The sequence below is a fragment of the Xyrauchen texanus genome, chromosome 46 (assembly GCF_025860055.1).
Source record: "Xyrauchen texanus isolate HMW12.3.18 chromosome 46, RBS_HiC_50CHRs, whole genome shotgun sequence".
NCBI classification, from domain to species: domain Eukaryota; kingdom Metazoa; phylum Chordata; class Actinopteri; order Cypriniformes; family Catostomidae; genus Xyrauchen; species Xyrauchen texanus.
In genome coordinates, this window is record NC_068321.1 from 25132122 (window position 1) to 25146330 (window position 14209).

The 14209-nt window shown below is 36.9% G+C and overlaps 1 protein-coding gene across 1 annotated transcript; it reads left to right on the forward strand.

Annotated features, from left to right (window-relative positions):
* Positions 1 to 138: 138 nt before the first annotated feature.
* On the forward strand, positions 139 to 13406 carry LOC127638479 (HMG box-containing protein 1-like). The gene is given in 13 exon segments (XM_052120024.1): positions 139 to 164; positions 522 to 542; positions 3187 to 3367; positions 4806 to 5004; positions 5088 to 5211; positions 7972 to 8083; positions 8443 to 8558; positions 8670 to 8826; positions 8957 to 9101; positions 9256 to 9357; positions 9359 to 9544; positions 11772 to 11913; positions 12340 to 13406. Coding segments are annotated over 13 exon segments (1518 nt in total). The 5' UTR covers positions 139 to 149; the 3' UTR covers positions 12358 to 13406.
* The last annotated feature ends 803 nt before the right edge of the window (positions 13407 to 14209 follow it).

Sequence of the window (14209 nt, forward strand, 5' to 3'; positions counted from 1 at the left end):
ATAACAAACCCATCCATGCATACCCGTGTCCAAGCAACTATCCAATCGCGCTTCGAGCCCGCAATATTGACGTGAGTGTCCACCAATAGGAGGCCAGATCTAAAAGTAACCAGTCCCGCCTTCTTGGAGAATGCCAGAGATACTCTGTAATGGCGTCAGGTTTGGTAAGTAAAAAAGTTGCTGGAATATTACAAAGAAACGAAACAGTAATGTCAGATAACTTTATTTTGCTTGACTATTTCTGACCGCGACAATTGCTTTTGCGGGGAGCAAAAAGGTTGTCATTCATTATTTCGATTAAAAATGACACATTTATTATTCTTTTTTTTTTTTAATGTGATGTTGTTTTGCTTGTGGTTAAGTAATTCTCAATCACACAATTACGACAGCAGTTAATTCACATCAAGCTGCGCTTTTCTATTACAACCCAAACGAAATATGGATCTCCATTCATTGCAATGGGGTGAAAAGAAGGACTCGATGTACCGTGTCTCAACTTGTTGACATTCTTTTGTTTACAGCTCGCACTGGCCACATTTAAGGTCAGTTTAAGCGTTTATTTCCATTATTTTGACATTTATCAAATATATGAGTGCTGGGTGGCTTGTATATGATTTGTTTTTATTGAATCTCGCGATGTTAATTAGTTTTTGGGATGTTTTTCGAACAAAGGGCTTCATATTCTTTTTAGTCTGCATGTATTGAGCGGATTGCTTTATTTATCGCGATAAAATCTAAACCAAAACATCTAAGTGGTCCCCATAAAAACGTGTTTTGCGCAAATACACACGAAAACAAATGATTTTCCTTCCTGTGTTGAAAACAGAAAGAGTCGAGCCAGCAAATAAGCCTTAAAATAAAGCTTTTCACTGTTACATTCGGACTCGTCGTCGATCAATATGGTCAAATAGTCTACCAACTGTAATTATCGATAGCTTTGGTGAATTTTCTGGCGCATTCTAACGCTATTATTGACCTCCTGTTGTTACGCAGTTATGAATGAATGAGCTCCGCTGCGCATGCGCGAAGTCACTGAAAGTTTATAAACAAGCCTTGCGTGCAATGCAGGTCACGTGACCTGTATAAAACAGGGCCGCAGAATTCGCAAAACATAACGTGCGATTTATTACTGCAGAACTACCGCTGTTTTAGTGCATACAAGTGTACAGAGAATATTTTAGTTTTTTAACCCTTGTGCTTCAAGTAAAAAAAAATACTCGGAGGTCCTTTGAGGACAAAAATGTCCGCGTCAATAAACTGCCATAATTATATTATATATTAATATAATTTTCCACTTTCAGTGAGTGAATCTTTTAACCAACGTCAGTCCTAATCATAACTACCAAATATTCATTCAGTTTCAGGAATTTAACCCTGTAAATGCCAGTTTGTTTACATAATGCCATTGTTGTTTTTTTTTTTAATGAAAAACATACAGAATTTATTATTTTCCATAAACTAAATGCTAAACGAAATTTTTTTCCGATTATCACATTCTGGGATTAGCAACAACATTGATTTTGATGCATCATAATTTTTTGTGCAGTGTCAGATTAAAAAAACTCTGGACATTAGAGGACAAAAATGTCCACGTCAAAAAACTGCCATAAATATTTTATATAGTAATATTATTTTCCACTTTCAATTAGTAAATTTTTTTAACCAACATCAGTCCTGATCATAACTACGAAATATTCATAAATTCTCAGGATTTTAACCATTTAAATGCCGTTTACATGATGCCACTGTTGTTTTCACACACACACACACACACACACACACACACACACACACACACACACACACACACACACACACACACACACAATTTTAGCTGCATCATTTATTCGGTTAGCCTGCAGTGCTCTATAACACAGCAAACAGAAAATGGGGAAAAAGCATGTATTTGTTCCATAGGCTAAACATGAGAAAAATGGTGCCATCTGGTGGAAAATATTAAACATTTAAATTTTGAAGCCAGGGCTCCAGAATAAAAACATAATATCATTGATTTTATGCATTAATGGCACTGGAATCAAATATTGCAATATAAAAAAAATAATAATAAAAAAAAATATATATATATATATATATATATATATATATATATATATATATATATATATATATATATATATATATATATATATATATATATATATATATATATATATAATACAAATATTGTTTTAATGGGTTTCATTGGGGACTTTTTTGTCCTGAAGGTCCTGAGTGTAACTATTTTTATGTACACTGTGTATTATAGATGTATTATAGAAACTGAGGTTGAAATATAAAAATTCCTTTAAAAATACACACCTTTGGCAAAATGTATGCTGTTGGCATTAACACCCTAAACATAAAAAAATATAATGAAAAAGACAAAAATGTCCCGAAGGTCACACATGGGTTAAGAGTGCTAAATGTGATTAAACAGCTGCCAAGAACATGTTGCACAACACCCAACAGAACAGATTGGGTTGTCCCAGCATGTATTGTTGTTGTCCCATAGTCATTCATTCAAATGCAAACTACAATATATATATATATATATTATAGATACAAATACAAAAATCTTTTTAATTATAGACTGATATTTTATATTCTTCCATTCAAATGTTTGGACGTTTCTCTTGATCTTAAAGGTGCACTCACTAATTTTTTTCCTCATTTAAAAAGTTTTATTTCTAAATAAATTAATAGTAATTTTGAAGCATATGTATAAAATCATGACCACTCTTGTGAGATGAAGCGTTCAGTCATATCAGTAACCTTATAAGAGGTCTTTTATTCTACATGGGGCAGGGGCTCCTCATGGGGGCAGCCATGTTAGCATCACATGACCATCTGAATACTACTCTCTTAATCTCAGTAACTGCCCTGTTATTGGACACTTTCATTCATGGATTAAATGAATCCTGTTTTAAAAAATGACTGAGTGCACCTTTAAAAACCTTTTGATCTTATGGCTTATGCTGAAATGCTTGAAATAAGTTTTGTAGAAGAATATAGTATGAATTTCTTTATGAAAATAAAGAATAAGTAGGTGTGTCCAAACTTTGATCAATATCACCAGAACTATAACCCTCACCAAAACACATGAAAACGAAAGTAGAATGAATTAGCTGGATTGGAATTTACCTACCGATTTCACTTTCGCTTTAACGAGTTCTCATGCATTTGCAGCCTGGCCAGCTGATATGTCATAATATGGTGTGGGAAGTGAAAACACAGTCAGTCCCTCAGAGAGTTCAGGAAGTTCAGACACAGAGCTCAGGTATGGATGAGGCCTTCGACCTGCTCAAATGCAACGAGCACCTGCCCTCCTCACCTGGATACCCTTCTAACGAAAGCCACATGGAGTACGGTAATTACACTGTTTCTCAACAATTTTGTAATTAAAAACATTTGAAGCAGCCTGGTAGTCAGTGTTCGACTTGAGAGGGCCACTGGCACCTGGCCAGGCAGATACAGTTGTTGGCCATTGAAAGCGATAGTCTCGAAACAGCTGATATAATCACTAGTTTCAAGAGCTGTAAATGTCTAATTATGGGTCATTGACAAATAAGGTCTATCCAAGTCGATAAAACTAAGAAATCTTTTCAAAAGTAGTTTAAAATGCATGGAAATGGAATCTTCGCATCCAATTTGGTTTAAAACATTTTATAAAAAAAATTATTTAATGACATTAAAAATGTCATGTGGTGTAATAGTCAATTTATGCATTAACCCTTTTCGCTCAGAGGGTTTTTAAAGATTTCCTTTTACAGTTGCATTCTCCAAATGGCTTATAAAGGAAAAAACAAACAAACAAGGAGGGTAAAGTATTTGGTATCATTATAAAGAAAACTTTTCAAATTTTGTAATGATATAGATTATGATATATTTTCAAACTCTCTGCCTAAGAAACTGCTGGAAAAGAAAAACTAAATTATGTTTTTAAAAAACTTATTTGACATTATATATCTCTGGGTGTAAATAAAGATTGCTTTTGTTTCCAATTATGTCACCTGTAGCTGAGAAAACAATTGTGTTGATACGACAAAGCAATCAAAAGTTATAGCATTACAAAAACAATTTATCATAGTGTCCAAAAACATCTCCAAACAAATAAAACATAAGAATTGTACATAAGAACTAATTACACGCGCAAACACAACAATGATTAAAGGTTTGCATAGCATGGAGGCATGATTTAAGTAATGAGATTTCACAGAATGAGTTTCATTCTGTGTCATTTGAGTCATCATTGAGTCTGTGTCGTGTATTTGGCGCCATCTAGTGGTGGTCATGAAAACAGGGGGCCTGGGTAGCTCTGTGGTAAAGACGCTGGCTACCACCCCTGGAGTTTGTTAGTTTGAATCCCAGAGTGTGCTGAGTGACTCCAGCCAGGTCTCCTAAGTAACCAAATTGGCCCAGTTGCTAGGGAGGGTAGAGTCACATGGGGTAACCTCCTCGTGATCGCTATAATGTGGTTCGATCGCGGTGGGGCGCGTGGTGTGTTGTGCGTGGATGCCGCGGTGGATGGCGTGAAGCCTCCACACACGCTACATCTCCGCAGTAAGGCGCAACAAGCCACATGATAAGATGCGCGGATTGACGGTCTCAGACGCGGAGGCAACTTTGAGCCGGGCGAGGACTTAGAGCGCATTGGGAATTGGGCATTCCAAATTGGGAAAAAAGGGGAGAGAATTTTTTTTGGAATAACCTATTAGAACTAAAAAAAAACAACTAGTGTCACTTAATTGACCCTTATAATTTAAATGATAGCTTATTTCCCTTTTATCTTCTTTTTTAATGAACAGATGACCTACCCGAGCTACAAGAGGTACAGGATGACCAGTCAACGCTAGGTGTGTTCCAGATGGCCTCGGGCGTGTCACATGTGGAAGGGCCAGGTGAGGGGTGGAGCTCCAGATCAGATCATACAAACTGGCTGACGGAGCTCGCAAACATCGCCACAAGCCCCCAAAGCCCTCTGCTCCAGAATGGCCCACATAATCGGTCAGAAAATGCTAGAATATATACTGTAAATTACTGTCAGTGGTTCTATACTGGATATACTGATGTGTGTGTCATCACTGCAGGTCTTCTCCAGTCCACATTTTCTCCAGCAGTAGCAGTTTACATTCCTACGCGAGACCCCCTCTGTCTTCCAGCAGCGCCCCCAGCCCCGCCCGCAGCCATATGAGAGAGCGCCGCCGCACCAGGGTACGACCGCCGCTCTTTCCAATCACTAATGCTAAGGTGTAAATGTTGTACTATAAACAATTCTTATTTTGCTATTTTTAGGACCGTTTCGTGGCATTTTCACGAAAATATATTTAATTTCCCACCCATATTCTCTTAACCATGATGCACTTTTGAGATCTTTCAAAGTCCCGTTATTTTCAATAGTGATTCTCATTACTGTAATTACAGTGAAGTATTTATTGTAATCCAATGTTTTATTTAAATCAACATGAATTAAAGGCAATACAACAAATTCAACCATGATGTATAAATACTTTAGAATTTAAATAATATGCCATTTTTCTGCTGTACAGTAATGAGAATTGTATTTACATTACATTCTTGAGAATATATGGGAGTGTTCCAGTTCAATACAAGTTAAGATCAATTATTAGCATTTGCGACATATTGATTTCCAAAAATAAAAGAATTGACTCGTCTCATCTCTCTTTTATCTAAAAAAGCAAACTAACAAAAAATCGTGGTTACGTTAAGAATCCGTGTATCTTCCGTTCCTTTAATTTCCGTTTTGAAATAATAAAAAAAAAACAGATAATGAAAAAAGTAAAAAACAAGCATACACAAATTGATAAAAAAAAAAAATTTAGCCCATTTTTTCCCCAATTTGGAATGTCCAATTCCCACTACTTAGTAGGTCCTCGTGGTGGCGCGGTTACTCACCTCAATCCGGGTGGCGGAGGACGAGTCTCAGTTGCCTCCACTTCTGAGACCGTCAATCCACACATCTTATCACGTGACTCGTTGTACATGACACCACGGAGACTCACAGCATGTGGAGACTCATGCTACTCTCCGCAATCCACACACAACTTACCACACGCCCCATTGAGAGCGAGAACCACTAATCATCACCACGAGGAGGTTACCCCATGTGACACTTCCCTCCCTAGCAACCGGGCCAAACTCATGACTCCAGGAATGGTAGTCTGCATAAATTCTCGCCGAGATACCCAGACCCCCAAATTGATATTTTTTAAAAAAAAAAAGGAGAATTCTAGCCTTTTCTGTTTTTTTCGTTTCTCATTCTCCCTTCTCAAATCTAAAATTGAAGAGAAGAAAAATGAAAATCTAAAAAAAACTCACCATAAAAGTCACCAGCAGGGGGAGTAAAGATAACAGGTGGGGTGAGAGGATGCGACTGTTCAGATGATAAATAATAGTATAGTAAATATGGCATTTTGTGGAAGGATTATTGTTATTATGGTGATTTTAAGGGATATACAGTAAAGGGACGGAAAAGCCCTGTTCGGACGGGAAAAGTTTACCGGACGTGTGTCTGTATGTTATTACTGTCGATTTGCATGGGACTTAATTGATGAGAAATCACAGCCATGGGTGTGTCGTCTGCATTTGCACAAAGCATCTGACCTATTAGAACATTTATGGCAGTGCTGATTAATTATGCAGGAAATATTACACATGATCATATACTGTATCTGGGATTATTAGAAGAAATTGATTGGAATATCTGGCAAAATACAACAGAACTGGCGATATCAGCGAGCCTGAAATCCTACATTACACTCTTGGATAAAAAATATGGACAATCATTCACATTATGTATATTTGTCCCTCTGCAAAATATGTTCTGGAATGTGGGAGGTACTTTTCTCATTTTCTTAACCAAAACACATCAAAAACATGGCTAAATAATCACTCAACAGCATACAATGCTTGAGAAAAACATGCATCGGTCCAGACGCATCTGAAGTGAAGCGCGTTTTACCATTTCTGGCATCTTCTCTTGGCCAACATCCACTTCAGACACTTGAATAACTTGATGAACATGGAAAGTTAAAGGGTTCACAGGTTGGACAGACTCACTGGCTTTTTACCAGCATGTCAGTTTGACAAATCAGGGAGAAACTTACCCCACGTCCCCATATAAAACTAAGTGTCAATATTGAATAGCCTTTACACAATCATCCGTGGACATTTCAGGAAATAACAGCTTACAGATGAGTTACAGAAAACTGGAAAATTGAATTTAGGTCATTTTTCTAAAACGTAATTTTCCGAATGCATTTTCTTATAAGGTAAGGTTTTACTGAATAATTTACCAAGGCAAATAATTGCTACATTTTGTTTTATTTCAAAACGGATATGGAAGATATTATGTGTATAATAATGTCAATAAGGCACTTACAATGGAAGTGAATGGGGCCAGACCAAAAACATTCAAATACACTCCGTTTTAAAAGTATAGACAAGATGTAAACATTAAACATGTTAATATGATTGTAGCGTGATAAAATCGCTTACTAACCTTATCTAAAATTAATATTACAACTTTGTTGTCATGACAACATGACATCATGACACAGATAAGGTTAGTAAGTGGTTTTATCACGCTACAATCATATTAACATGTATATCGTTTACGTCTTGTGTCTATACTTTTAAAACGGAGTGTATTTGAATGTTTTTGGGCTGGCCCCATTCACTTCCATTGTAAGTACCTTACTGTAAAAGCACTTTTATTTTGTGTTTTGACAATCAACGTTATGCCTCAAATACTGTCGGTTGAACTCAACTTGTATTGAACCTAGAACATTACTTTAATTGTTATCAAATGAATGTCACAATGCAAAAAAATGCTCTTAATGATCTTAAAACTAGGATTAATTTACTTAAATGAAAATCTAATTTCTTTTGATTATAAAGTGAAATGCAACTTTCTTGAAGTATCTCTCAGTGGCATATATGTGCATGTTACAGGCTAGCAGTGAGTCGGAATCAGGAATTTTCTGTATGTCCTCTCTATCCGATGATGATGAGCTCGGATGGTCTCATTCCTGGCCCTCGACAGCCTGGCACTGTTTTCTGAAAGGTAAAGACACAAACATACACTTAAGACAAGCGAAAGGTATGAAATTAGAAATGAGAGGTCTCAAGAAACATGGAAACTTAATAGGAAACAGCTGATATTAGGAGAAAGCCATTTTATCAATGGAGTAGAGGAGTCTAATGCAGAGCTTCGGGAGAAAAAGGGGAAAACAGGCATGTCTCGGGGTCACGGGAGGGCCATTGAGGCCTCAGAGAGAAATTTGGTGTTCACACCCTCTGCCTGGAGGACTTTTAGTCACGTGTACTAAGTAATATCGTCATTCACTTTCATTGCGTCTTTGCTCAATACAACGAAGGTGAACGGTGACACAAAAAAATCATGAATATGTTTTCTTTTTTCAGGAACGCGTCTACGCTTCCACAAAGGTGTGAACGTGGAGTGGCAGGATGCAGAAGATGTGCTGGACTCTGATGAAGACTCTGATGACGAGGCAGGAACCCAGTCAAACCCAAAGAAGGTATCGTTGCACACATGAGCTTGATACTAGAGACATGGATGTAGCACAGCTATGAAGGAACGCGGCAAGTATCAACATAAATCGAACCAAAAGTTTTTGTTTGTTTTTAAGAGTTTCGGCTCAGAGGGTCTAAAGCTCTTGGCCTTTGAGGAGACTGTGTCTTTCGGTCAATCTGTCCTGAAATTAACCTTTGACCCCGGTTCCACTGAAGCAGGGCTTCTGACTGCTGAGTGCCGTTTGGACCATCCATTTTTTGTGAAAAATAAAGGTAATAGGACTGCAGCTTTTTTATATGTAGTATAAACCAAAATTAAATAACATATGCATAATTAACATTACAAAAAATGCTACAAAACAAGGGTCTCTATGAATGTAGACTGTATGTATGTGTGTTTTAGGGTGGTCTTCCTTTTATCCGAGCCTTACCGTTGTGCAGCATGGTATTCCCTGCTATGATGTGCAGGTTGGAGACTTGTGTCTTCCGCCGGGACACCGTGACGCCATCAACTGTGATGATTCAGTCGTTTTTGACACTTTTAGAAGGTACGAACCAATTTAAATTTACGTGTCAATCTCACGAAAACATGTCCGGCTCACATTTCACAACGTTTATACTGTTTGTTTAACCTGTACATGCATGTATTGTGTTTAAACTTAGTGTTTAATGTCTTGCCTGTTTTCTCGCCCCCACACACAGTTATGACTTCACTCCTCTGGACTCGTCCGCTGTGTACGTTTTGAGCAGTATGGCACGCCAGCGCCGGGCCTCCCAGTCCAGCGGGGGTGCTGTGAGTCCCGACTGTGACAAACTTCGAGGCCTGTGGCTCCTCCCAACACTCCCCCAGCAGCAAATCGCAGCGCAGCCATGCATCAGGGAGCTCTGGAGCCACGCCCACAAAGTGCAAGCGGCCAATGAATGCCTTCATGCTATTTGCCAAGAAGTACAGAGTGGAATACACTCAAATGTACCCTGGCAAGGACAACAGGTGTGTGGATGTGCCATTAATTAACAAATGTTAATTGAGGCCATAGGGAAACTAATAATGACTTATTAGGGAGTCACCAACTGTATTAATCAAACAGTAATATTGACATGAAGAAGAGAAAACCAACGACTGTTCTTAGGTGAATAAGTTACTATGCAAGTATTTGAATGGAGTCACTTTTAGCTACGCAAGCTCGACCGTCAGACTGCAATTTCTAACACAACGCAAGTATGCGTTGCATTTCCAACGTTGCCACAAGGGGCGCTATAGCGGACATTAGTGTGAACTCTCCGCTTCTACGGTTAGTTTTCAGCTCAAGTCAACTACTATCATGGTAGAGAAACAGTTAAAAATATATTATTGATGAGCAAGAAAGTTAGTCAGTATATTCATAGCAACTTACAGAATAACTCGAGCTGTCAAAATGAATGCATTAACAATTAATTTGAAATGTTTAACGCGTTAATAATTTTTTTTTTTCCTAAACCTATGGGGAATTATTTACTGTAGTTCTTTCATTTAGTCAACCTCTCACCTAAAAAGAAAATAAATGAATTTAACAGAAAAGAAGTATATAGCCTATAGAGTCCATTTTCAGCACTTTCAAAATCTGCGATTTATCGGGATTAAATATATAAGAAAGCAATTAATCACGATTAACTATGAAAATTTTTTGATTAATTGCGATTAAGTATAAACAATTGTGCGATTAATCGTGATAAAATATTTGAATTATCTGTAAGCACTAAAAATAAGACATCCGGTTTTGGCACGACTGCCGCGATGACGGAACTTGACGGAACCAGGTTTAAATCCAGGCACAAGATTAGGCTTACAAAATCTATGTTTTATGCCAAATATTTAACGTGTTTTCCAAATTTCACATTAGATTTAACGAATCCTAAACCTATGGGGACATATTTAGTTTTTTCATTTAGTCAACCTCTCACCTAACAAGAAAACAAATGCATTTTAATAGGAAAAGTATATAGCCTATAGTCAATTTTCAGCACTTTCAAAATCTGCGATTAATTGCGCTTAACTGTGTAAACTCTGCGATTAATTGCATTTAGCTGTGTATAATCTGCAATTAATTGCGCGTATCTGTGTAAATCTGCGATTACTTGCGATTAGCTGTATGAAATCTGTGATTTGTTGTGGTTAGCTGTGTAGAATATGCGATTAATTGCACTTAGCTGTGTAAAATCTGCAATTAATTGCGCTTAACTGTGTAGACTGCAATTAATTGCGTTTAGCTGTGTATAATCTGCAGTTAACTGCGCTTATCTGTGTAAACTCTGCGATTAATTGCAATTAGCTGTGTGAATCTGCGATTAGCTATGTGAAATCTGTGATTAGTTGCGGTTAGCTGTGTAAAATATGCGATTAATTGCGCTTACCTGTGTAAAATTTGCGCTTACTTGCACTTATCTGTGTAATCTCTGCGATTAATTGTGATTAGCTATGTGAAACCTGCGCTTAATTGCAATTGGCTATGTAAAATCTGTGACTAGTTGCGGTTAGCTGTGTACAATCTGCGGTTAGCTGTGTAAAATGTGCGATTAATTTCGATTAGCTATGTAAGACCTCGATTGATTGCGGTTGGTGGTGTGCAATCTTGATTAGTTCCGGTTAGCTGTGTAAAATATGTGATTAATTGCGATTAACTTTGTAAAATCGCGATTAATTGCGGTTGGCTGTGTGCCAACTGCGCTTAATCACAGTTTACTATGGAGAATCATGCAATTTATCACGATTAACTATAAAAACATTTTAAATTAATTTGCAATTAATCGTGATTAAAAACTAAAATTCATGCGATTAATCACAATTAAATATTTGAATTGACTGACAACACAATAATAAGATATCCAGTTTTATGACTCAAACTTTTGAATGTAAATCTACCGCCTCCTTGAGTACCGAGGTTTGTTACCGCCACGGTAATGTTTCTGGCCAAAATACAAAAATTAGTATGTGAACGACTGCCTCGATGAAGTCACTTTCTGCATACGAACCCTCTTGCTTGTGCGGGCACTTCAAGTATAAACCAGATTTAAATCTAAACACAAAGTTAGGCTTGCAAAATAAAGTTTTACACTTAATATTAAAATAAATACTTATTTGGCCTGGGAAAGTTGTGTAACATCCAGATCCAGGTTTGACTTAAAAGCACTAATGCGCAAGTCCGTCGTAAATGTGGATTTGTTTTATCATCTCTCTGCAGAGCCATCAGCGTGATTCTTGGCGATAAATGGAAGAAGATGAAGAACGAGGAGAGGAGAATGTACACCATGGAGGCGAAAGCTCTAGCGGAGGAGCAGAAACGACTCAACCCTGACTGCTGGAAACGCAAGAGAACTAACTCGGTTAGCCACACTAAATGAGCATGATTGGTTGATTTTTGCAAAACTTCACAAGAAAATGTCCTGGTCATATTTAACCCCAAATCAATGCAAAATAACAATATGATAGTATATTTTGCCAAAAGTAAATAAAGCCTTCATTTAAACCTTTTCAGGACAGTTTTCAATTATGATTATCATTACTATAACAGTTTTTTATTTTGATTAACGTCAGTGAAAATGAAAGGTAGCACCAAGAGAGTACTGCTACTATGATATACCTTGTTTTGTGTTACGGTAATGAGAATTGGGAGGTAAAAAAATCTTTGCAAAATAGGTCCATGACATTTTCTTGACAGGTTTCTTGAGATTCACAGGATTACTGTTTACACTGTGTTTGTAATAAATGTAAAACTAATCATTAAAGCGCTTTTCTCCCCGTTTCACCAGGGCTCTCAGCAGAACTAGCCAGAGGGTCGTCACCAAAACATGAACTGGACAGCAGGAGACGGATGCCGACATGCATTCTCTCGAAAGAGTAATCAACCGCAACTGTGATGCTACACGCACTTGCTATAGAAAAAAAAAAATGTCTTCACGATAAAACTTTGCGAGAAGAATACATACGAAAAGTAAACATGAAAAATATACAAATCGGAAGGTAAATCATATATGTACTATATAATAAAAAAAAATGTAATCTAGTCAACTAACAGTGCTTATGTATTTTTCTAATCCTTAAAAAAATCTCGAGAATGCCTTATTCTTCCAAAGTCAGACAACGCTCAGTTCTACTTTCAGGTATTTTCATATTTTTACGCTTGAAAGGTGCAACCCTGTGGTGCTATTTTACTGAGGCAGAAGGAGCGATATATACAAATAATGTCTATTTTTAAATGTAAAAAGGGGAAATTTAGACGTTAGCTTGTTTTTTCAGCTGTTCATATTAATTATATTTGTATAACTCAACTTAATGCACAGACTGAAATGTATTGCAAATGGCGAATGCTGTTGAACTCGTCAACAAGCTGGGAAGGAGTTGAATTTAATGACACCAGTCCAGCCTAGGCCATATTCACTGTGTGTGTGTGTCTGCATACCGGTGTGCAGGTGTGTGTGTGTGTGTGTGTGTTTAGACGTCTATCCATATTGCCATATTGTATATGGATAGTCACACATGAGTACACACACATGTACAGCGGCGCACACATCTGTCACATACAGCACTTCAGGGCCATGCCTTCACTTTAAGTGTTATTGTTTTTTGCACTTTATATTCATTTATACCCTGATACAACCAATAAATGTATACAAGCTGAAATGTTGTGTAAAAAAATATATATATCATGATAGGATGTATCCTTTGACACAATCACGGCCAAACTCAGTGATGCGTTGTGCCATGAGATTGCATTGAAAATTACATTTTTTGTTAATATTGTACAGGTCCAGGTTCCCATCCATTTCTTGCACAAACTATTCTTGTATCATATTATAAATAAAATTTTAAACCTGCTACCCTAAATATTTGCACCGTTTCTTTGTTTTGTTTTGCTTTAATGCAGTATGGGTTAAATGATTGTTCAACTTATTCTTCAGTTTGTAAAAACTAGTTTTATAAAAATGTTCAACTCCTGTCATGACCACGTAAAGCCGCGTAAACCTGGTTTGATTCTGTCACGCGAAGGATACCAGAAAAAGGGTAAATGTCAAAAATAAATTGTGAATAATGTATTCATTAATATCAACCTTTACAGGAGTTACATGTGCAGCAACTGACGTTATGCACTCACAGCAAAATCTGTGAGCGCGGGAAAGTCAGTTTGACGTTCGGACATTCGGTTTTGCAGATGTAAGGGACCGTCTGAAAACTCCACTCACTACACTAAAACACAGGAGACGTCCACTCATTCATTCAATTCACGTGAAAAAAAAAATGTAAAATACACTTTCACATTCATAATGTTCTTATAACTTCCCATAGGACAGACAGACAAACTACAGGTGATATTATTAGAGTATCATCACAATTATTCTATAGAAAAAAATCACTAAAATTCACCAAAAGTATATTTCCTAATTTAAAAAGCTGTAAGATTTTGTTTTTAGAATTTTAGTGATTAAGTAGTAAGTCCTTCTATCCTCTAAAATTGATTACTGTACTTATATAATTTATCATTTTTAATAATCTCACCTGTAGTATGTCTGTCTGTCCTCTGGGACGTTATAAGAACATTATGAATGTGAACATTTATTTTACACATTTGTATTCATGTATAACTTGCACGTGAATTGAACGAATGAGTGGACGTCTCCTATG